Below are 26,048 nucleotides of genomic sequence, written 5' to 3'. Positions count from 1 at the left end.
CAGTTCCCATGACTACATGTCATAGGGTTCCCAATATTTCTACTTAAGATTTTCACAGTTCATGACAGTAGCACTTAAAGCATTGAAAAAGCCAGATTATTCCTGAGTGCTCATTGAGAATGACTATTTAAGTTTTTCCACAAAATATTCATATAATCCTTCAATACTCTTTGATTTCTATTCAATTGACCAACAAGAGTAAGTTTCAATTCAACATAAAAATAAATTGAAAATCCACAATGGTTATTCAAGATAATGCTATCTTGAGAATATGACTAAGCTTCAGAAAGTTCTTTTAGTATCAAACAAGCTATAAATATCTATAAGCATATGTAGATGATATCACTATCATAGATAAGTGTTTAATCAACACTTATAGTTAGGTAGCCTAAGGGAAATGGCATGTAATATGTATATGTAGGTTATATAATACACTAAACCTAATAAAGAATGAAAAATATGACCAACAATAATAAAAAAGAAAAAAAGACTGTCTAATAGAGAAAAGTAGGGATAACTAAAAGACAAAATGTGGTCTCCACAATTATCAAGAGAGAGTGAAGCTAGATTTTAATCCATTGGGTATATTGGTGAATTTATAAAATGGCATGGTCAAAAGTTAAACTGTATGAGTAGGCATGCTGGGTGATAATTTCCATCACCGGATAGCATAAACACATCAGTGAGATCCCAGATCTACTTGAGTGTGAGAATGTAATGTAAAACAAAAGATCTCTTTTGATGCCTCATTACAGCATTAGAAGAGATTTTATATTATTGAGACAGCCAAAAAATAGAACTTTAGAGTAAAACATCCTACCAAGCAAGAAAATCTGTAATTCCACTGTCCAAGTATCAGACTAGCTAAGTTCAGAGAGACTTGATAAGAAAAAAAGTTTTAGATAAATTATATTTTTAGTCACTGCAATTCTGAAAGATCATCTGTTTTATTCTAAAGGGATATGATTTGTTTTGGTTGAATTGACTCTCTCCAAGGAAGTTACAAATTCATTTAACTGTTGCTCTGATATGTGTATATAAACCCATGTGGATGCATTATATACTCATATACAAACATTTTCATTTATATGTTTTGTGACATTTTACTTCTGTCACAGACTTTCATGCTTTCTTTTCTTTCAAAAGATCCATGGGATATCCTTGGGAAACCCACATAAAAAGCCGAAAAATGCTATTCTAAGGTTTTTAATCTCTAAAGCTGTCTCTTAATGTTTGTCTGTGTCTTTGTATATATCTAAGTCTATTTACATCAAACTTTCAGATATTCAAGAAATTAGTCTAGTAACATTTAAAACATCTCTTTGTTTAGAAGTAACTATCATTCGATTTAAATAGCTGATGATATTTTACAATCTAACTTACAAATAAATGTTTTGGAGGACACAAGTAATCTAAACAATAAAGTAAAAATTCAAAATGTAGACAGTGAAAAAAACTACTTGATCTCAAAGCAAAAGTTTTCTTAAATCTTACATGGCTTAGCCTTTACATTGAAATTTCTCATTTATTTACGGCTTTGTGAAAACAATTCAGTTAGATTTCTTCCTTATAAAAATCCCAATTCTGAGATGTCTCTTTTAGACTTTTCAATTTATATTTTAATTTCTTAGTCTCTTGTGTTTTAACCAACAATGTACTGTTGTATTTGGATATGAAGATCTACTAATCAAAAAGAGAGTTACTATACCACTGAATTTGCTGGCAAAGAGTATCAATTATTTAAGGATAGCTACCTGGAAAAGTAACAGGATATTTAGATTTGCCAGGATGGTTTATAATTTTTATTTTTCCAATAAAAAGTAGTTCCAAACCTTATTTTAAACTATAAAGCAAGCATAGCTATTAAAGCATCATTAATGTAGGTCAATAAATGTCCAGTAGATATTTCATATGTAGATTAACTAATCAATATATATATATATATAATATATATATATATATAATTCCCAAGTTTTGAATATGAGTTGTTTCTTTCATATAGGCATTTAGTATATATATATATATACTAAATGCCTATATGAAAGAAACAACTCATATTCAAAACTTGGGAATTTTAAAAACAATTTAAATATTCAGAATTGGCACACATAAGTATAATATATGTTAGTTTATTGAATAGGTATCTTGACATATAGATATATCATATACATATAGCTACCTATATATGCATTATGTATGTGTGTGGTATGTGTGTTTATATGTGAATATGTGATCTGACTTGAGATTTCATTAGGATAACAAATTCCTGATAAAAAAATGTCCTTTACCAATTCAATCAGTGAGTAACAAACTGTTGCCTGCCTTCTAGTTATATCATTCTTAAATGGATGGTATGAAAACAGAAGCAACCAGCTGAATTTGACTGTTGGATCATAGTTTGCCAATCTATAAAATAGATTGATAATTTTTCCTGCAAACTTTAGCCCTCAAGAGTTCCCGTGTGCACTAAGAGATTAAATGACTTGCTCAGGGTCAAATAGCCATGATATGACAGAGGCAGAAATTAAGCCCTAAATATTTCTGATCAGATCTCTATCCAAAGTAACATATTTCCTTTCAATATATTAAGTTAATACAAGGAAATTTCAAGAGGAAGGACTAGAAGCTAGGGGAAATAAGGAATAGCCTCATGTAAATGGACTTTAAGCTGAGTTCTGAAGGAAAATGAGTATATTTACGGCAAAGTTGAGGAAGAAATTTGTTCTGAGTATGGAGACAACCTAGGAAAAGGAATGGAGATGGGAAACATAATGTTATGTGAGAGTAACAACAAGAAAATCTAATTGGTTGTATTACAGAATGTCTAAAAGTAAGTAATATGTAGTAACTATGGAATGGTAGGTTGAAACAGTAGTGATGAGCACTAAATGCAAAAAAAAAAAATGCAGTATCACTGGAGAACAGGGGAGTGACATGTTATTTAGGGAGATTTCTTTGGCAATGATGAAAGAGAGATTGGTGAGATTAGGAGATAATTTAAGATTGTGTAGTAATTGAGCAAATGTGAAATGATGTGGATCTGGCCTTGGATAGTGATGACTCTGAAGTATAATCTCTATTAGGTTCTACCAAATTGGAAAGGTTTTGAATTTGGAATTGAAGATGACTACATGGCTGCCAAGGTTCAGTTCAAGGTAAACATGATATGTGATCAGGTTGGCCACAAACTGATTCATTTTTTCAGCAAAAAACAGCTCTGTACAAATGATCAAATGATCTACCATATAGTTGTGAGCTCTCAATTTAGGTTGGTAGACTCTAATAAAGTCACGGATCCTTAAAGGAATAAAATAGAATGTCTCAGACTTTAAAGGAGAAGCTAGTGTCCAAAAAGGAGGCTGTCCATGAGTGCCAGAAGTTGCAAAGTGATCAAGGAGGATAAAATCTGAAAAAAAAAAAAAAATTAACATTTTTGCCTTTTTTGTATTGCTATAATTTAACACAATGTAGGACACATCGTAGGCATGTAAAAGTGCTTGTTGACATGAGAAAAGAGATGAGTGATATTTAATTTAATTGATGTAAACATCAAGTCATTTGAGAAGTGAGGTGGAGAAATCAAAGGAACAGGCAGGAAGAAGAAACTTAGCAAGGAAATGAGTTAACAAGCTAAAAGGTACAAGTCACATCCATATAGAAGTCCATTTTCCCAGTAAAATAGTGGCCAGCTTTGCTTCTTTTTAAAAAATTCAAACCACCATACAGTATGTTTGTTTTCTAGCATGAATGCAAAAGTATGAAGAAGCCTAATGGATACCTTCTAAAATTACTTGTAGTATAGATGATCATATTCAGCTATACTGATTTCCTCATTCAACTTTTATACTTGAAGCTCAGAAAGGGACTAATGATGTGGTATAGAGTTTCTACAGATAATTAGTTTGTTCAACTGTTAAGCTTTCCACTCCATTTAAATCTTTTCCCCATACTTTTGATTCAGAGATTGAAAATGAAAGTTTTGAACTATTAATGTATGTATAAATACACCAACATTATGTTTGTATGTATATGTGTAGTTCTGTATGTGAACTATAAATATGGCATTAGGTTAAGTTGTATTTGGCTTTTTTTAGGTATTACTTTGCTAATAAAAATAAGAACAAACTTATGTATAAAGGATTATGAACTAAAGCCTCTTAAAAATTATTTTTCACCCAACCTCAAATTAAGATAACTTTTATAAAAGTCTCATATGAGCACAAGGAATTTAATTAGTCTTATATCATTGTTTTGTACAATCGTTTTATAAATAAAATATTTAAATGATTGTTTCATATACAGTAAAACAGTGCTCAAGACATGAACTAAAGTTAATGACAAATGTACATTATAATCTATAGAGTTTCTAAATAATAAATTTCCAACTCTGGCAGATCTGGGAAACCTCATTACCCTGTACTTTAGTCTCACAAGATACACACAGGTAGACAAATAGATAAAACATAGACAGAGGAATAAATAAGGTGTTCTATTAGAATGCTTTAAAATTAATTTTATTTAGATAGCATCATTAAAATAAGTGAGCTAGCAAAAACTTGGTCTGGACATTATTGCTCAAATCTTAAAATGGAGTGGGAGCAGCCAGCTGGCCTAAAAGGTCCTAGTTAGCAATGTTCCATTTAAATCTGAATGGAGACCACTAGAATGACAATAGAGTTCAGAAAACTGGTAAAACTCACCACAGTTGGCCCTCCCCCAGAATTAAAGGCAAAGGCCGAACAATCTGCTGTAATTAATACAAGTGAGGTGCCACCCTCAGGCTTAGAGGAAACTTAAAACTACAGTGAAGCATTGAGATAAGCAGCGGTTTTGATGTTCCAAGCACAGTGTGTTTTTGTTCAACATTGGTCTAAAAAAAAATTTAATCTATTAAATTAGATAAATGGAGCACAGCCCTTCATCTTTGTATCTGTATTGTTATATGAGATTTTCTTCCTCTATTCTTTGAGACTCATATTTTCACACCAGGTGAAATGGACTTATTTTCTTTCCCTTGATTCTACTTCCCTTTTAAGTATTTCTTCTATACTTTTTTTTTTTTTCAAACTCATCCAACAGCTGTTCCTTGGTAATGCAAAAGGATTAATTAGGGACCCCAGTGTCATAAAGTTGACAAGGCTAGAAAATAACCTGAAAAAATAACCAATTTAGCCTTACTTTAGATAGGAACACAATATAATACTGAAAAAGCTTTATCTGCCTGGAGGAAGAAGGCACTTTATAAAAGTACAATACCACAGTGTACACCTACAATATGGAATACTTACCTTAGAAAAGGATTCATGCTTGGAGGCCAAGCCTAGTGGGGGTTGTGCAATGATTCTGCAGTCAGTAGAATGCCTGTGCTTATTTAGAAAGGCAAACAGCAGCATGTTCTTAAGCTGATTGTTTCATATTTGGAATCAAAGATGGAAAATGTGATAGTACAACCCATCATAAGAGAGCTGATCTAAGGAACCATTGTGGAACACAAGCAACATATTTAGTCAAGATAAATAGATTGTGAAAGAAAACTAAATCCCATCAAATACTTCAAATGAGTCAGCATACTAAACAGTCTCTGACACACATATTTAGCTATGTCACCCTGGACAAGTACTTAGCCTTTCAGATATCCCAGGCAAATTCCCTAAAATTCTCTTAAGATACAATTCCCAGGAGGGGGGGGGGGAGAACTACTTGTGGGTCTATAGAGTTAGAGCTGTTTTCAACAACAGGGAATTCCCCCTACCAATAAAATCACAGGTCTGGATCCTTTCCACCTTTGACTACTTTCAATTATGCTAAAATGAAATCATTGATCAAATCAAACTCTGATGTGATCATACCCCTTTCTCTCTTATAGGATATTTGTGAGTATAAGGGAACAGAAACATATACCACTTACTTGATACTAATTTTGGATTCTTGCCCTTTCTTATTATGACTCCAGGATAAGTTCCATTCCTTCCCCTATAGCTTACCTGTAGTGTCGGAAAATCTCTTCTTCCACCTGGGTAATAAAGTCACATTTGGTACATGAGTGTTCTTTGTTTTCTTTGACAGTCAGATGCCCATCTGTCCCTTGCAGGTGATTTGCTTCTTGTTTGACATCAGACGCCTGGGATTCATGCACATTCTCATAATGAAACAGGAGAACATCAACATCGGGTGTAGAGAATGAGCATTGATGGCACTGATGTTTAACTCTGGAGCTTCCAGTAGCCCCAGGAGACAGGTGCAAGAGTAAGAGCGCACAGTGGGAACAATTACTCTTTCTACAAGCAAATGGATAAGTAATTTCTCCAAGGTGCTTTTCAGGGCTACAAAGGCCTCTGGGGCAGAATGGACAGTGCTTAATGGTACATTTGTGAATATTGTGTAGTTGTTGATAATGACGAAGGAGTGGCCCTACCACAATTACATCAGGACCATGGCTCTTGGAGTACCTGAAGTCACAAAACTGACAATTGTAGCTTGTCACTACATTATCCTCTGCTCCTTTGCTAGAGAAGTCTTTCTTTTTAGCTGCACTGGAGCCCTTTTCTGCCTTAGCTACTGCATCCCCCTCTGTATTTTTGGCTAGATCATTCTGGTTAATGACAGTGCCCCTGGAAAGCTTATCATTCAAGTCTGGATTAAGGCCTCCTGACTGTCCTCCCCCATGCTGTTTACTATAATGTTCCAACAGTTTGAGGGAGCTGGATGATTCGCAGCTGAAACTACAAAATTTACACCAATAGTAGCTGGTAGCATCTGTACCATTTTGTCTAGAGGAATCAATGGGTTTGATGGGCACTGAGTAACCCACAGGAGTGTCATCTCCTGCTTTCACTGTAATTTTGTCTTGCCACTTTCCCAAGTCTCCAGAATCTCGAAGAGTGGGGCTGGACTTATTAGAGTTTTTCTCAGAAGATTTCCCAGATTCAGAAGAGGGGAGAGAAGCCTTTATTTTATTTGGGTGAGTCTGCAGAAAATGTTGCTCTAGTTCAGTTGATGAGTTGCCCATGTATGTGAAATTGCAGAATTTACAGCGAAAGTACTTGGTGTTTCCTTGGCAATCAGGAGTTTTGCGTCCGATGCCAATAAAAGTTCCACCTGAAGTGACCTGTCAGAGAAGAGAGTAATATTATTTCAAATGTTGCACTAATTAAACAGAAACCTTGATGGGAAAAAAAAAAGGAGAAAAGGAAAAATAATCTTTTCACATAAAAAAAAAACCTGCTAATAAATTACTAGCAAATTACTTTCAATTTTTTAAATAGTCACATATTTGAGAAAAACAAAACATGCTAAACATATTAGGACCAAGGAAAAGATGAAACAGACAAGAAATAATGTGTTGAGAGCTTATTTCAGGAATTTAGGCATGTATATTTTAGAAATCTAGGAAACAATTTTCAACTGACTAGGTTTAACTGAACTACTTCCCTCAAATTACATTCTTGAAGGAGTATCCCAGATCATTTGAGATTCTATTTTGTTTCTCTCAAAGATTAAAGATTGCTGTCAAAAACCAGTGACAATTTCTCCAAAATTGCTTAATATAGACCCTCTCCAAGGAAATTTTTTTTCCTGTTCCTATAGAAATGAAATTTCAGACTGAATAGACTTGTACTGTACTAAAATTAGGGTGCAACAATGATCATACATTTGAACCCCAAAACACTACAACTGAAAAGAGTAAGATGGAGAATAGACAGGAAGAATGGTAAAGGAGGGCAACTCAGTATAAAATGGAATATAAGAAGGAAGCAAGGCTTCCAAGACATATATCTTTAAACTCTCTATTCTCATTGCCAATGTCCCAGCCCTTTTGACAAATATACCACAACTATCCTGGAATATGAGAGATCATTTGGCCATGGTTCAAAAGGATTTTTTAGAGACCAAAGTAAAATATGGTCAAAATCTATGCCATACATTTCATCATAATATTATTTCTTTTCCCTGATTAGGAAGTTGCAGAGTATATAGACACATTCTATGTAACCTCATAATACATTATATATGTACCATTTCATTTGGACAGCATCACTACTAACAATTAGACTCAGCCTTCTTCCTTCTATTCTCTACTTGGTGTTAAGATATAATTTTTAAACCCTAAATTTCTGACTGAAATAATCCACAGAGTGACAGATTTAATCTTCCAACTGTCAGAGAACTGCTAAATATCTGCAGGATCCCGTTGTCATATATTAGTCAAATGGAATAATTATTTTCTCCCTTTTTCAACAGCTGTGCCAGAAAAAAAGCATGTGATCACTACTCATGTGAGAATCCTGCCATAAGGAAAGTCTCAGACATTTAAAAATCATTAAAAGCAAACATTTAAAAATGCAAATAGTATGCCTTTTAGCCATCTAACATACAAAAATAAAGATGGCTCTCTGTCTAATGTGCTATAAGCCCACATATACTGAATGTCTCCATCTCATGTTTTTCCATTAAAGAATAATTTTACACTTTATGAAAATGTTATTCTTAGAACATTTCTGTATGCTATCTTAAATATATTTTCTACATTTTTTTTTATTTTTCCAGTTGATCAGTGATTGTCAAATTTTAAAAAGGATAAGCATGGAAGGAAGAAGATGCTCACCTTACTTAAACCTAAACAACCCAACAATCATTGGCTTAACAGGTGACAAAGTCACATGACATTAAAATGTAAGTTATCCATCTGCTTACCTGAAAAAATGTTTAAAAGAAATGAGATTTGCACAAAGATATAATTCTGTGATTATAAGATGTCACAACTTCTACAAATCTCTCACCATTGTTGGTAGGTAAAGTCATGACTTGACTTAAGCATAATTAATTGCAGTCTGAGGAATTTCACAGACTTGAATAAGATCACTTCTTGAATTATAGGTGCTCTGTTCTAGAATGTGTGGATAAAATATGACTTTGTGAAAAGTTGAATGTCTACCATTTGATATTCTCAAGATAAGTAGTATGGTAACAATGAAAGATTGCTGAATGGTGAGTCATGGAGACCTTAAATCAAATGCTATCTCCAGTACTTTGTACTGACTGCATGTGCAAGACAACACAACCACTTTAAGTCTCAGTTTGCTTAGCTATAAAATGGGATAATCACAATTGCATTAATCTACTTTATAGGATAATTTTAAGGAACGCATAGATAGTAAATATAAATTAGATACTATCTATATTATATATGTATATATTTTTATGTGAACCATTATTTCATTAAAATAGCAAAAACAAACACAAAATTTTGAAAGAACATTTTTAAAAACCTATTTCAATATTTCAGTTTCATATCTTCCAAAATATTAAGTATATCACCAGTCTCTTCCTATCTTACAAGTCTTTTTATATATTACTTCCCTCTACTCTCCTGTCTAGCTATTATGGCATCATTATTGTTTCTGATACTTTCTCTCCAACAAACTGATTTGGAATGCTATCTTTCATCATTCACTAGCTGAGAAGCAAGGACTTACTCCACAACATGAATAAATATCCAAGTAGAATTATAAACAGCTTAATAATCACAAAATATAATATTTTATAAATTTACTTAAACCAAGAAACATAGTAAGTCACAAAATCAGTACTTTATACAAATGTCTTATTTTCTAGATCACAAAAAGAATAAGAAAATATTTGCAGCCAATCATATGTATTTCCTATTTGTGAGAGAGAAAAGTATATCACAAAAAAGAAGTCAGACATTACTGTCTATACTACTGAAAGAGCACTCTAAAATAATGTAATCTCGTCTTTATTTTTGGAGGTTGGTGCCTTTGCACACTATTTTTCTTTTCTTGAAATCATAGATAATTTTTCATGTCCCCAAATCCCTTAAAAATCTTTTCCCAGAATAGTTAAATAAGAAAACCAAAATATATATGCAAAGTGATGTGCTTATACTAACATTTCTTTGAAAATGGTAACAAATCACCATTCCCTATCTACCAAAAGAAAGTCAGGAATTATACGGGGATAATTACAAAACACTTGCCACAAAAATAAAGTCAGGTTTAAATAATCGGAAAGACATTCAGTGCTCTTGGATAGGCTGAGTGAATATAATCAAGATGACAATACTCCCTAAACTAATCTATTTATTTAGTGTTTTACCAATCAGACTCCCAAGAAACTATTTTAATGATCCTGAAAAAAATAACAACAAAATTCATATGGAAGACCAAAAGGTTGAGAATTTCAAGGGAATTAATGAAAAAAAAAAAAATCAAATGAAGGTGGTCTAGTTGTACCTGATCTAAAACTATATTATAAAGCAATAGTTACCATTTGGTATTGGCTAAGAAATAGACTAGTTGATCAGTGGAGTAGGTTAGGTTCACAAGGCAAAATAGTCAATAACTATAGTAATCTAATGTTTGACAAACCCAAAGATCCCAACTTTGGGGATAAGAATTCACTATTTGACAAAAACTGCTGGGAAAACTGGAAATTAGTATGGCAGAAATTAGGCATGGACCCACACTTAACACTACATAGCAGGATAAGATCAAAATGGGTCCATGATTTAGGCATAAAGAACGAGATCATAAATAAATTAGAGGAACATAGGATAGTTTACCTCTCAGACTTGTGGAGGAGGAAGGAATTTGTAACCAAAGGAGAACTAGAGATCATTATTGATCACAAAATAGAACATTTTGATTACATCAAATTAAAAAGCTTTTGTACAATCAAAACTAATGCGAACAAGATTAGAAGGGAAATAACAAACTGAGAAAACATTTTTATAGTTAAAGGTTCTGATAAAGGCCTCATTTCCAAAATATATAGAAAACTGACTCTAATTTATAAGAGATCAAGCCATTCTCCAATTGATAAATGGTCAAAGAATAGGAAGAGACAATTTTCAGATGATGAAATTGAAACTATTTCCACTCATATAAAAGAATGTTCTAAATCACTATTTATGAGAGAAATGCAAATTAAGACAACTCTGAGATATCACTACACACCTGTCAGATTGGCTAAAATGACAGGAAAAAAACAATGATGAATGTTGGAGGGGATGTGGGCAAACTGGGACATTGATGCATTGTTGGTAGAGTTGTGAAAGAATCCAACCATTCTGGAGAGCAATCTGGAATTATGCCCAAAAAGTTATCAAACTGTGCATACCCTTTGATCCAGCAGTGCTACTACTGGGCTTATACCCCAAAGAAATAAATACTAAAGAAAAGAAAGAGACCTGTATGTGCCAAAATGTTTGTGGCAGGCCTTTTTGTAGTGGCTAGAAACTGGAAAATGAATGGATGCCCATCAATTGGGGAATGGTTGGGTAAATTGTGGTATATGAATGTTATAGAATATTATTGTTCTATGAGAAATGACCAGCAGGATGAATACAGAGAGGCTTGGAGAAACTTACATCAACTGATGCTGAGTGAAATGACCAGAACCAGGAGATCATTATACACTTCAACAACAATACTGCATGAGGATGTATTCTGATGGAAGTGGATATCTTCAACAAAGAGAAGATCTAATTCGGATCCAATTGATCAGTGATGGACAGAATCAGCTACACCCAGAGAAGGAACACTGGGAAATGAGTGTAAACTGTTTTTTTTGTTTTTGTTTTTGTTTTTCTTCCCAGGTTATTTTTACCTTCTGAATCCAATTCTTCCTATGCAACAAAAAAAATTCGGTTCTGCACACATATATTGTATCTAAGATATACTATAACATATTTAACATGTATGGGAATGCCTGCCATCTAGGGGAAAGGGTGGAGGGAAAGAGGGGAAAATTCGGAACAGAAGTGAGGGCAAGGGATAATGTTGTAAAAAATTACCCATGCATATGTACTGTCAAAAAAATGTTATAATTAAAAATTAATTAAAAAAAAAATCACCATTCCAAATTTGAGCTCAATTCAGTTCAACTAGTGTTCATTTCTATTCTGCTATGTGCAGGTCATTTTGCTGTTCAAAAATGACACCAAAACAAATAAGAAAATTCTCAAGGCACTTATAATTTGAGAGAAGCAATAGATAAGAATATACACACATACACATATACCTACAAGCACATAATATACATTACATACAAACCTATATGTATACATGCATATCCACATTATGTAAGCACATATGTATGCACATTCTATGCATATTCACTGTATATAATATGTATGTATTTGCGTATTTATATATACAAGTTATTTATATATATATATATGTATATATGTAATACACACACATAATAGGTGATAGAACAATAAAACAATAAGAACAATAAAAACTGGGAGAAGGGGAAAAAGACAATCAGAAAACCTGGTAGAAGCAACATCGAAGCTATGCTTTGAAAAGTGTCTACATATATAGAGAACAGTTTCAATGTTATTCAAAGTTAAGGTTCAAAGTAGTAATTACATTTTCACCATTTAACTTTACTTTTTTATCAAGATTTTAACAACAGAAAAAATGATATGTTTTTATAAGACAGAAAATGAATAACAACATCAATAAAATAAACCCACTTTACATAGGGACAGAAAAGGGTTGTGAGATAGTACTACCCTCTGATAAACATGTTAATATTTCATTTAGTCATTCCTGTCATGATATTTCTCAATTTAACTAAGTTATTCCATATCTATTCCTTGGCTCTCTAATCCCAGCCACTTCATCCAGATACTATCATAATAATCTATACCATGTACTATGTACATAACAACCTCTACTATTGCAATAGTATCTAAACAGATCTTTCTCTTTTCATTTTTGTCCCATTAATACAATACCAAAACAATACTTCTTATGCACAGCTTTGTTCATGTCACCAGGTTCAAGCATCATCTTTAATCCCTACTGATTAAGAAAAAAAAAAAAAAAAAAGTTCAAGATATTTCCCCAAACTCCAAATCTACTTATATTATGTCATTGACATACTTTTCCACTTATCTATTTAGACTCCATTTTCCAACTCAAATAAACTATTCAATCCTTTAACCATATTTCAATATCTCGCAAAATTATTCCTATTCTCATACTTTTCTCTATATACGTTTTCTTTCTGTATCTGTCTTTCTTTTTCTGTTTCCATAGCTGATGCTCTCTCTGTCACTCTGTCTTTCAATCTCTTTCTGACTATCCCTGTGTCTCTCTCTGTTTCTCTCAGTCGCTGTGTGTCTGAGTCTGTGTCTGTTTGTCTGTCTGTCTCTCTTTTTATCTTTATCTTCTTTCCCCTCTCCCTCCCCATTTAATTTTTATCTATTCTTTAACTGCAAATTGAAATGATCTTTTCTCAATGGAGAATTCTCAATTCTTTAGATCACTAATAAAACATTTTGCACCTCTTTAATGAACTTATAAAATAATATTTTGTATTACAGGCATCTGAGTTCAAAGCTTATCCAGCTCCTAAATCTTCAGATAGGAAGGATCATGTCATCTAAACTTTATATCTTCTCCACCAATTAACACAGTGCTCTGTACACAGTAGGTTACTTAGGAAATATTTGAGTACATTTTGAAAAAGCTATTCTGTAAAAAAATAAAATTTTGACAGAACCTTTTAACTATAAATGCTAATGCATGGAGGAGAATGAGTGACAATAAAAGAGGAGCTATGTTATCACTATAAATATCTAGAAGAACTCATCACAAATAGCGTGACTATCACATTAAAAGTCTGGAGATAATTGTTCATTTCCTGACAGCTGTTCAAAAATATATATCTTTTATATCCCATGTCAAAGTTTTAGACATGAAAGGGTGCTTAGTAACATATAGCTCAATTCTTTTGTCTTTTAGATGAAGAAGAAATTGAGACCTGAAGGAGAATAACCTATGGTCATATAGCTAATCAGTGAAAGAACCATCACAAATCATACCTATGTCTATTATTTCTAGTATGATGTTCCTTTCTCTATACTCTCTATACTGTTTCCTGATGATTTACAAGCTATACATACTTGGTAGCTCCATATTTTGAGCCTTAAATTACTAATGGTACATATTTCTTCTATTTTAGCCTACATGAAGTACTTCTGAGGATTGATACCCAATGTCAGTAAAGCACTTACCGCCCCTTGGAATAATGCTATAAGAAATGAAGAAAACACCCATTTTGAGTTGCCTATTATCACAACTTGAAAAACAAATATCATTATTCCCATTTTAGAGTTGAGGAAACTGAGGCATATAAAGGGTAAGTGATTTGTTCAATGTTACACAACTAAGTGTCTGAGGCCAGATTAGAACTTAGATTTTCCTGACTCAAGACTCTATGCTTTACCTTCCGATTTTCTGTACCACCTTGCTATCGCTCTACATAAAAGAACTTAGGAAATGAAAAAGTATATCTCTTTAAGGATGGCACAGATTATATCTGTGCTCAAACTTTAATCTATTAGCTAGTCATGTTTTTATGAACAGAGAACATAGAGTGGAAAACAATGAATAAAGGAAAAGAAGAGTACACGTAAGAAATATGTAAGCTTTCCATAACTCTTCTCTCCATCAATGACAATGGAAATCTCATACTTTGAGTCTTAACAGTCTACTCTACAATAACTCTAAATAAAACAAAGATGGTACGAACAGTTGGAGCTTAAGACAACTGGGGGGAAAAGGAGGTTTATATTTGAAACAACACAGCTGTGAGTGTGATAAGGGTAGTCCTTTAGACGTTCTCAATGTATCTGAAAGAGAGGATGATACCAAAAGCAGAAGAAAGTTATTATAAACAAATGAACACATATGTGTCTTATCCCCTATCTACAAAATGTATATAAAAATAATCCACACAGAGAAGGCACGTTTGAAAGTATGTAAAAAAAAGATAGTTATTTTGCAAATGATAGTACATCTTTGTAGTCACACTGATGAAATCTTTATAGTCATGCAATTGACTGTTATATGTCAAAAATACTAAATCCACTGTGCTTTTTGTACATTAAATACAGAAACGTAACTGATTTAGTAGGTAAAACATTGTCTTCTAGATTCTCCTCTAGGAAAGTATTTTCCCATACATATGAAAAAAATATAAGATTTTTTGAAAAATGGAATGACTGACAGAGATGACATTCAGGTTATTAATCTCAAGTAGAGAATAAAATAGGAAGAGTAGCATTTACCATTATCATAGAAAATGTCCAAAAGAGAATCCAAAAAGAATTCTTTGATTATGAAGTCTTTTAGATACTACTATTGTCGAAAACATTTTTGTATCAATTAAATAAAGTCCTAGAACAATGTAGACCTTACTGCATGTGATCTATAATTAGTCAAATTAGTTTGGTCTAAATATATATGTAGGAAAAACCAAGTAGAAATGAAGAATGTCTTTTGTCTCAACTCTGATAATTGGATGAACAATGTACAGTTTGTTCTTCAATATCTAAATCTTGGACTGACACTGAAGATAGCTAATGAACCAGGCCTAGAAGTCAATAGAAGGATGAAAACAGGTTACTTTTAACTATATCATTAAAAAAAAATCTTTAATCATATTCTTCCAGAAATGAGAAATCATTAAATAGTACAATCTCTGAAGAATTAAAATCTATAGCCACTCAAAGATAATTTTTAAAATTCAGTTGAATTTTTTGCTGCCTCACTGGATGTATCCTTTATGGAAGATATGTGTGAAGTCATGGAAAAATGAAGCACATGATGAAAAAACATGGAACAGTTGTGATCCACTGTTAAAGGGAGCACACTCATATCAATAAGATCACAGTTCTATCAAAGCCTTAACTTGCACACCTATTACAGGATAAAAAGAACCACTACAGACATCAAATCACTATTGTACTGAATTTTCTTTTTTTTTAAATTTCTGAAAACTATGATAGTGTAGACCAGGGGTTCTCAAACTATAGCCCGCAGGCCAGATGCAGCCTGCTGAGGACATTTCTGTGGCCCGCCAGGTTATGGCAAATGCGGGGCAGAGACAGAGTGTGAGTTTTTGTTTTTACTATAGTCCGACCCTCCTACAGTCTGAGGGACAGTGAACTGGTCCCCTATTTAAAAAGTTTGAGGACCACTGGTGTAGACTGTTTTTTAAATACAGGTCAGAATTTCATATTCTATTTTTATCCTGGTGTAAAAAGCTTTTTATTATATACTATGTTTATAGCCTTAGCTTAAAGAAGTATTTAGATGCTTTTTTTTTTTTTTTTTTTTTGCTGTATGTCTCATCAAAGAAGGCTCAAAATAAGGGATTTTTTTTTGTTTCTTTTAAATGTTTTTAGCCTTTTATTCTTATTATTTTTTTCTCTTAATCAACAAAGTTGGCATTAATGCAAAACAGTAATCAGAATCATAAAACTAATACATAAAACACTTCAAAGAGAAAAGATTTAAAAAAAAACTCAGACCACTGAAAATGACACTGCTACACACAGTACTTATCCCCAACCATAACGAAAGAAGTTGTTTGAACTGAAAACACTGATTTACAATCTTTTCTTCAGATGTGGTGTGTCCTCAAGAACTATGACTGATTGCAGTGGAGAAGATTATAAGGGACCAATTTAAGATGACTCTTAGTCAATGGATGGAAATTTTGGAGTTTGAACATTGATTTAAAAACCCACCCATTTTATTTTAAGATTTTTCTGTCTTCAAAAATATATCTTGGAAAAATTGGCACAAACTACTAAACTTATAGTATTTTTAAGGCATTGTAGCAATCTCTTATAAATCCAAAAGCATTGCAGAAAATATTAACCTTCTGAATAAGGAAATTAGCCTGACAAAGGAAAAACATTTCAAATGATCTAGAATATAGAGAATAAATCTGATATTCTGTGTTTTGAGGACAAAGAATGAATATTTTTAAATGACTTTAAACCATTTTTGTAGTTGGTAAATTGCTCAGCAATCAATTAGGCTATAGATTTTGAAACAAAATATATTGAAGTTTGTAAGAAAAGTAGTAACAAGCAACTGTTAGAAAGGGGGAGGAGGAATCAATAAACTTTTGAGTAAATATATGTGTATAAACTACTTCCTGATTTATCTGTGCTAATTTTTCAATCCCAAACTAGTCCTGCCATTCAGCATGGTCCTAATCAGTTTCCAATAGTGAGTTGCCATGTGTGCTTAATGAAAAAAAAAAAAAATCTCAAAACACATCTAAGCAAATCACATCTGTGGAGATAAAACTGCTGTGGGAATATTTGTATGTATGTAGACATGTATGTATCTATAAATGTATGTATATTCTAAACTAACATACAAATTACATTGGACTGTGTATGGCATTCCTTTTCCATATTAGGGCAGATAATTGAGATCTGATTGGACATTCTAGAAATAATTGTAAGAGAAAAATTCGAGATTTAATCACTGGGCATTAATGACTTTTTAGAGGCTATTACTTAAAACACAGCACAAAATGCTAACATCCATGTAATATGTTTCCCAAATATACCTCTGCACTGTGGGAGGTAGGGAAGAATGTCTTTTTTTTTTTAATAATGCTAGGTATTTGTATTAAATATAAATACCATATTTTGATGTTTTGATATATATATATTTATATATATATATATATATATGAACAAACAGGCTATTCCAGAATTCACAGTACCTTATATAAGGTACCTCATTGTACCTTATATTTTTATAATTGCCAGGAGCTAACAGAACTGGCCAGGTTCAAGTATAATTGGTGGTCTATAAAACACTAAAAATAAACAATCCAAAGGCTTCCTGATTTTGTTTTTTCTATCACCCCACCCATTCATACTGGTTAATTGGTAGTGGACAAAATTCTAATTACATAGGTATAAAAACTCAAATGGACAAAAGGTACATCTCATCCTTTAATCTCCACAGTTAAACCAACATAATCAAGTCATGATGTGACTAGTAACTAAATGAATAGGAAAAAAAAAATCAGACAATTTATTAAATCACAAATCTTTGAAAACTTATCCTCAATTGACGGGATAAGAATTAAATCTGAGACAGATGAGCTATTCGTTAATTTTAATAGTATCCCTAGCTTTCTGAATCTAAATGTGAATCCCCACATCCTGGCAAAAAAGGGAGAAAGAATACAAGTTTATTTATGAGGATAACAAAATTAGTAGTAAAAAAATAAATCCCAGTAATAAGAGAACAAAATTACTATCAGCAAAATTCCATTTGTATTTCAGAGTTCACTTAGCATAACAGTTCATCTAGCAAGGCATCCTTACATAACCTCAAATATGATGAAAGAAAAAGAAAATTTAAAAATCACTAGACCTGGGGGAATTAAATTTGGCTCAATCATTAAAGTGATATTTACATGATGCTTTAAAATTTGAAACACACTTTACGTATCTTGTCTCATTTGAATCTTATAACAATGCTGTGATATTGTTACTTTAGATATCGTATTATCACTATTTTATATTTGAGAAAAACATGGCTCAGAAGGATAAAATCACACACATGGTCACACATTTGGTATCAGTGTCTTATGGATGATATAAGTTCACTCTTTCCTAACTCCCAGTCCAGCATCTCATCCACAATGCAACTCTGCTTTAATCCCTAACATGTAAATGTGTCTTGAATTAAATTAAAAGTATGCATCAAATCTTGGCATAGTATCTCAATGTCATCCTCTCAATCTATTGACTTATTATACCTCCTCTACTGATGCCTGAATATCAATAGTTTATCATCATAAAAATATTTGTATAGACTGAAAGTACTGAGTCACCCTGCTTCTATAAGCATAGATTTATAAGAATACTGAGCCACAAGGAGGAGGAAGAAGACAAGAGGGTAAGACAAGAGGGTAAAACAATAGAAGAGAAAAAAATAGAGGAGAAAAAAAGGATGAAGACACAGAGATATAGATAGAAGAAAGAAAAACCAAGGGAAGGAAGAAAAGAAGAGCAAGAATTAGAAAAAGAAAGATCAATTCTTGATTATCTACAGTGCATAGAAATAAAAATACTTCGAAGAAAAGGAGCTATAGAAAACCCAACATGAAACTACAAGTAGAAACTATGTCTAGAAATCCTTTCTAGCTCTTACTCACTTGTTAGGATTTTTATTTTAACTTAATATACTAAAACCCATGAGTTTAAATACATTCTAAGACTACAAAGCACAACACTAAAAAGTGGGCATTTATGTGATTACCAATTAATTAGACCAGTGATGATGACTAACCTAGAAAACAGGCTCAAAATGAACTTAATCTGCTAGTTTATACATCTACATAGATCAAACCAATTTGACAAGTAGTATATCTTTACTTCTTTTTATGTTCACATTTTAATTTGTAAATTTAATAATATTTTAATTTGTGGCAGTTAAGTGGTACAATGGATAGAGAACTAGCCCTGAAGTCAGGAAAATCTGAGTTCAAATCTGGCCTCATACACTTAATACTTTAATATATTTTAATTTTCACAATTTATTACTTTTTCTCCTAAAGCGGATAATATTCTGTGGGGAAAGGGACTAGATTTTATTTAACCTTTATATCACGTCTTTCACTCCCCTACCACCAGCAAACACAGAACTCTGCACAGTTGATTGTGACTGAGGTAGCAGCAGTGCTGAAAACAAATATCAAAGGCTTTAAAACAAGCATTGGTCCATGTACCAAATATGCTGTACTGTATAGATGGTCAAAAGTTATTTAAATCCAATTCTTCAGTTTCTTTAAAGTAAAATATTGCTCAAAGTAGAGAGGATACAGAATTATTTTTATATAGTATGTCCTAATTATATATTAAAGGAATATGCAATGTTGAAAAAGAAATCTTTTTTTTTTAATAAAATTTAAATGTAACTGAGGCTACACTAAAAGAAATGAGCTATAAGATTTTACTTTCCAAATTGTCTTTCCTTGTATCAATGTGTGTTAAGCATCTAATAGGCTAATTAGCCCCACCTATTTATTAGAAATTTGTCCCCACATTCTTTTGAATTCAAACATAAAATTTCTTGTCTCTAAAATCTTTTTTATCCTGCTTTGAAAATAGCATTTGCACAACAGGAAAGGAGAACTCAGTTTTCAGGGTCATATAAATGTCTTCCACTGATAAGCAAAGTGAAAAACTGTTCACCCAGTATTAGCATGTCATTACAGGTCAGAATAAATTTAATAGGTTGAGTAGAACCTGCCTCCTTCAGAATCTTGAAAGTTCCAAGATTTAGAAAGTTTTCTAATATGAAAAAGTAACATATATGCCACTCAACAGAAATACATCAGAATTTATAAACATTTAAAGGTCTAAACTACTTTCCCGTGGGAAGAAGAACTTGACAAGATTCCTTGTTTTATAACCTGATCCTAAGGCCAAGAGTCCCCCCATAAAAATGATGCAAACAATCCCAATACACAGCACATAAAAGTCCTAATGAGAAAGTAAAGTCATCATTTAGTAATAGGTGCTTTCATCTAGCAATGTGTTCAAAAATATGCCCAATAAAACAGCCCCAAAATAATGGAGTGGTAATAACTTTTTGAAGAAATCAGTCTCTTGCTATTATTCCTAGACAGAAAGTGAATCCCAGATACTGAATGGAATTTAGTTGAGCTTATATAAAGAAAGGGCTAATTATTGTTTAATCATGTTACCATTTTGGTTTAGAATCTGGGCTCTGGGGGATAAGATTTTTTTTTCCTTATCTTGCATGAGATTAGGTCTCTGGGTCATCTCCACCCTTTAAGAATCTTATTACTTTTTTCAGCTTTCACAAATATGTCTTCCTCCAGTAGAGTGCCCTCCTAAAAAGTAGTGACTGCCATGCTTGTTCTTATTCCTACATACAGCCAAGTGTCTGGCACAAAGCAAATGTTTAATAAATACTTTATCTATTTATATTGTTGAGATGAATGGTGAATGTTTCTAATGAATATGAACAGAAGTTAAAGTAATTCTAAATATTAAGATATTTAATATTAAATATTAAAGCTAATGAATTATGAGATAATCATCATCTCTCTCATGATTTCTTAATAAAAAAAAAAAAAGATAAAGATCTAGGATAAATCTTCTGATTCAACCTGATACACTATGTTCAGGTGTGTAGGAGTCTTGTAAATTCACCAAAAGTAGAAAAGGAGATATTCTGGTTTTATATGTGTCTAAGACTGGCAATCTTTATTCTATAAATCCCCCCCATGTACTGTGTACAAAAGCAGCCTTGTTTGGCATTGTACGCATGCATACACATGAACACACATATGTATTTATATTTCTAACTCCTATGTTTGCACACATATACATATATGTAATAGTAATGTCTTTTCATATATATATACATACATATACTATCTGTGTATACATAAACATATGTGTATGTATTTTGATGAACCCATTTAAAATACAGCTAACATAAAAAAAGGTTTAGTGCATAGTCAAATGTGTCTGTTTGGATTTGCACTATTTTCCATATATCTAATATTTATATGGCACTGAAGTTTGAAAGTGCTTTACATAAATTATTTCTTTTGACTTTCATAACAACTCTGAAGTATAGATGTTATTATCATCTCTATTTAACAGTGAGGAAACTAGGGCTGAGCAAAGTTAAGCCACTTGCCCAGGAAAGCACAGCTAAAGAATGTCTAATGTAGGATTGGAACTCAGCTTTTTCTGATTCAAAGTCCAATTCTCTAAACACTTATGTCAATTAGTTGACATTTAAGAAAATGGAATTTTGGTAGTTTTATTCTTAGACGCCAAGCCTATTTCAAATATTTCTTTATTTCAATTATACTTCCTCATTCTGCATAAACAAAGTGTAAGAAATAATACTCTTTAACAGCCAGTGCAAATTTCTTTAAACTGTCCTTGTCTAAACATAATAGGGGTCAGAACCACAGAGTAGTTTAAATCACCTCCCTCTGGCTGTTATTCCTTTTTCCCCTGCTTAAATTATCATAAATCTGTCATAAACCACCAATAGTCTTACTATCTTAAACAAACAAACAAACAAATAAAAGCAGCTTAAGTGCAATAGGATTAACAAATTCCCTCTTTTATTAGTCCATAATTTTAATTCATTTTGATTTAAAAAGAAAATGATTAAATGCATTACTGTAATTCATGAACTTTTGTCTGTGTGTGCACATGAATAACTCAAAGACAACATGGATTTTTGGCTAAGCTACAGTGGAAGTAGCTAACTCTAACTTTGTAGCCAGTCTTCCAAGGGCTTAAGTGCCTGGGGGGAGGGGGTGCAGGGAGAAAGGGGAACTGCCTTTAAATGACATTTTAGCAATATATTTAAGTCAAAGACTATCTGAGAATTCCCTATAGTCTGTTTAGGACTATAGAAAAAACTGATCAGTATTTATTAAGAAGCATAAAAATATTAATCAGTCTCATATCTGCAAAAGTTTTTTTTTTTTTTTTTTTTTCCCCAGCAACATCTGGAAGAAATGCAAAGGGATTTGAGGACAGTATTCCACACAAAGAAACATATTTAACTTTCCCTTCTTAATTGGAGGAAATTAGCATTTGAAAAATCAAGTTTCCAAACCTAATTGTTTCTTTAAAACAATCACCTATATTGCATAGGACCTATTTTTGGAAATACTGTTTTCTTGAGAAAAAACTTATCTTAACAAGATTATCTCCAGGCTGCTTCCTACTACTTTTTGTCTTCATTGCAGTATGTGCTTTAATAGACAGTATAGTCTAGGATCAGCTGTTTTATTTCTCATTCTATTAGTTCAAACTAAGATAGCTCCCACATCTGTTTTATTTCCAAAATCACTGCCCAGGAAAAGTGTCCAGCTCATTCTAACCAAACATAAACTTTACTATAAATAACCAAAGACCTAACAAAATATCTGTTTGGGGGAAATGGAAGTGTGTTTAAAAATCTGAATTCTTGCAAGGAGAGGCCTCAGCAATCTTAGTTTTAGAGCCTTCTTGACAGCAGAGATCAGTTTCTTTCAGACATTGTCCCCAGAGTAAGTGAACTGAAACTCTAGCAGGAAATCCAGGTATTAACATCATATTACTTCCTAATTATAAAACATCATTTCACATTCTGACATGATTCACTCCTAACCCTTTTATCTAAATCACGTATTTGCTTTCCGATTACAGCCTGACAGAAAAGTGCATCTGACATAAGACAGTGAATTGATCTTTAAAAAGACAGCAGTTCAAAGCCCAGAGATTTTATCCATAATGCCTAAGATGGCTTAATTTGCTGTTCCACAGAAGTAATTCTGTTTGGAAGAATTCATAATGGGTGAGAAAAAAAAAAAAAAAAAAAAAGAGGGATTCATAAAAAATGAAGCTATCTTGTTTTTGTTTTGTTTTATTTTTAAGATTTTGTAATCTTCAAAATAATAAGGCTTCCAATCTAATATTTTAAAGGATTCTTAGATTTCTTTGCTGATATTTCCTGCAAGTACAATAAGATGCATTTAATACCTGCTATTTTTTTATATTGGTTTGTGTTCTCTTTTTTAATTGGTACCAGGTCAATGTAAAAGACCATGGTGAACATACTCTAGCAATTGAGCTAACATTTTAATTTACTTCATATGTGACCTTTGTTGTCAGCTTATGCAAATGACTGCTTTTCTAAAAAGAATGTATAGGGGGAAAGAAGATTAGAGAAGTTCCCTCAATTTGAAATTTTTTCCTAATTATTCCCAAAAAGAAATAATATTAAATCATGAAAATTTTAAAATATCACTGATCACATGGCACAAAAATAAAATTACAAAAATGACAAGAAAAAAGTAATTTGCATTCTAATTAGTTTTATAAAACTGATTAAGGTATCTACTATGCTAAAAATAATAACAACAGCAGATAATTAATTCTTCCTTCAGGATGAGTGAACTTTTTTGTTGTTCTACTACAGATGGTGAAAAAAAATTAAGTTAAATGCCATACTGGATAGAGCATGCTAGAGTCAGAAAAACCTGAGTTTAAATTTGGCCTCAGATTCTTAAAGCTATATGACTATGAACAAGTCATTTAGCCTCTATCTCCCTCTATGTTCCCATCTATAAAATGGATATAGGGATAGTACCCACCTTCCAGGATTTGTAGGTAGATCAAATGAGATAAAATGTATAAATTCTAACTAGTATTAGTGTTGTTATTTCTGTGCTTCATATCAACTATATCATAATCTAAATATAAAATTGTTCATCAAAAAAGGTATTACAGAAGTTTTCTGTGTACTGTTATAAAATGGACAATAAATTACTGCAAAATTGAATATTGGTTTTATAATTCACTATTTACTTATGATATATGGAAATTAAGTTAGGGCATTTCAATGTCCCTGAAACTTAGTTGCATAAGACTTAAGACTAGGTATTTGGCCTTAGAAATATTCTAGACCAGCATCTTCATTGTAGAGGTGAAAAAACTGAGGTACATAAAGGTGAAGTAACTTGTGTCAGGTCATTAAGATATTAAGATATCATAATATTAAGATATTAAGATATAACATAGTTATGCCAAATATCAATTCCTTACTACTTTGTTTTATTATATACATATATTAATACTATATATTTATTTCTCTTTATATATATATGTAGTTTAATTTCCAAACGATTGTAAAAAAAAAAAAAAAAAAAACTACTGTAAAAAAATGTTTTCTGAGTCTTTTAATGTGACCTAAAATCACTACCAGTAGTAGCCTGGATAATGGAATGAAATCCAAATTTAGGACACAAGCAAGAACCCCACTGACGTAAAGCCTACAGCTAAAGACTTATAATCTATAACAAGGCATGAATTATGATCACTCAGCCCTAGAAAGATTAGTTACATTTTTTGAAGCCTATGTAAATATCACGTTACTCTGATATAAAGCCAAAAATATGAAGCTTGGTTAATTCTGAAGAAGGCTTTATCCTAACATAATGGAAGAGAGAAAGTTTGGAAAAAGTTGTCATGATGAGAGGCTAATAATACTAACCCTGAACAAACATTTGAACTAAATAGATCTGGAGTGCTTTTTTCCTGCTTTTTAGGCTGGCTGATATCATTTTTAAGTTCTAGGTTTGAGGATTTTTTTATAGCACAGGCTCATGGAAAAGATGCACCTTCCATTATGAATTTTTCTCCTGTGGAATTAGCAAAAAGGACAAACCTGTACATCGTAGGTCCCATTTAGTAAAAGAGGCCTGGAGGAATTGATGTCCTGGAGCACACCGGAAAGCACAGTGCGGTTGACTTTCTGGAAGTCTTTGGAGTGGCTGAACTGTACCATGTTGTGGAGGGCCAAGATTTTAGTGTCAAGCTCAGCATCCTGCCTGGTGCGGTTGTGCAATCCAAGGTGGTACTTGCGGAAGTGCTTAATCAGATCTGTGGGGTCATTGCCATAATAGCCATATCCACAGATGTTACATTTGAAGTCCTGAAGCTCTGGAGACAGAGGTGCCGTATCTGAATTATCATTGACCACTGAGTCAGTTTTGGATTTGTTCAGTCTTACACCCCCATCTGAAGGCACTTGTGGGTTTTTTGAAGCTGCTGAAGTTGGGCTGGAGCCTGGACAATCAGTTTGACCACTCTGAGCTTGACCTGTCTCCTCTGTAGCCTTAGGTGACATCTTTTGTTCTTCATTTGTCTCCATGGGATCCCCTGATGGGGTGCAGGCTATATCTTGGGTGTCATCTGTATCTGATCTTAGAGGAGACTTGAAGGGCTCACAGACTCCCCCAGCAGCTGGAGATGAGAAAGCCAACATATTTCTGTCTGTCACCTCATCATGAGGGAAGGATGAAATGTTTCCTCCCTTACTGTGGCTTTCATAATTGAAGCCAGCCTTCTCATTCAGGACTGAGCTTTTTAAGTCCTTCTTAATGCTGGAAGATGAATCTTGGACATGCAGGCAATGGCCCTCCTTATTGTTCACTTCTGCACTGTCACTCTGCTCAGTATTTTCTGGCATCTGATCTGCAGAAAAGTCTTTATTCCTTCCAGATACCTTGCTCTCCGTACCTATAGGCTCGAGGGTCTGTGCCTCGCCTTCACTAGCAATGTTTCTCAGAGGGGGATTCTTTTTCCGGACCATATCTATAAATATATAAGGCAAAAATCACATGAGATATTGTTTGAA

The 26,048-nt window shown here is 32.7% G+C and overlaps 1 protein-coding gene across 6 annotated transcripts in view; it reads right to left on the bottom strand.

The window, feature by feature from the left end:
• The window catches only part of TRPS1 (transcriptional repressor GATA binding 1), a 300,769-nt gene that overhangs the window by 217,328 nt on the left and 57,393 nt on the right, over window positions 1-26,048 (bottom strand). For all 6 annotated transcript variants that reach the window (XM_074266590.1, XM_074266630.1, XM_074266621.1 and 3 more), the window contains 2 exons: window positions 25,077-26,005; window positions 5,985-7,108 (listed from right to left, as the gene is read on the bottom strand). In XM_074266590.1, the coding sequence (XP_074122691.1) occupies window positions 5,985-7,108; window positions 25,077-26,005 (2,053 nt within the window). The remainder of the gene's footprint in view (window positions 1-5,984; window positions 7,109-25,076; window positions 26,006-26,048) is intronic.

The sequence above is a fragment of the Sminthopsis crassicaudata genome, chromosome 1 (assembly GCF_048593235.1).
Source record: "Sminthopsis crassicaudata isolate SCR6 chromosome 1, ASM4859323v1, whole genome shotgun sequence".
Lineage (NCBI taxonomy): Eukaryota > Metazoa > Chordata > Mammalia > Dasyuromorphia > Dasyuridae > Sminthopsis > Sminthopsis crassicaudata.
The sequence above is the reverse complement of the archived record's forward strand: the minus strand, read 5'-3'. Positions and strand labels throughout refer to the sequence as shown.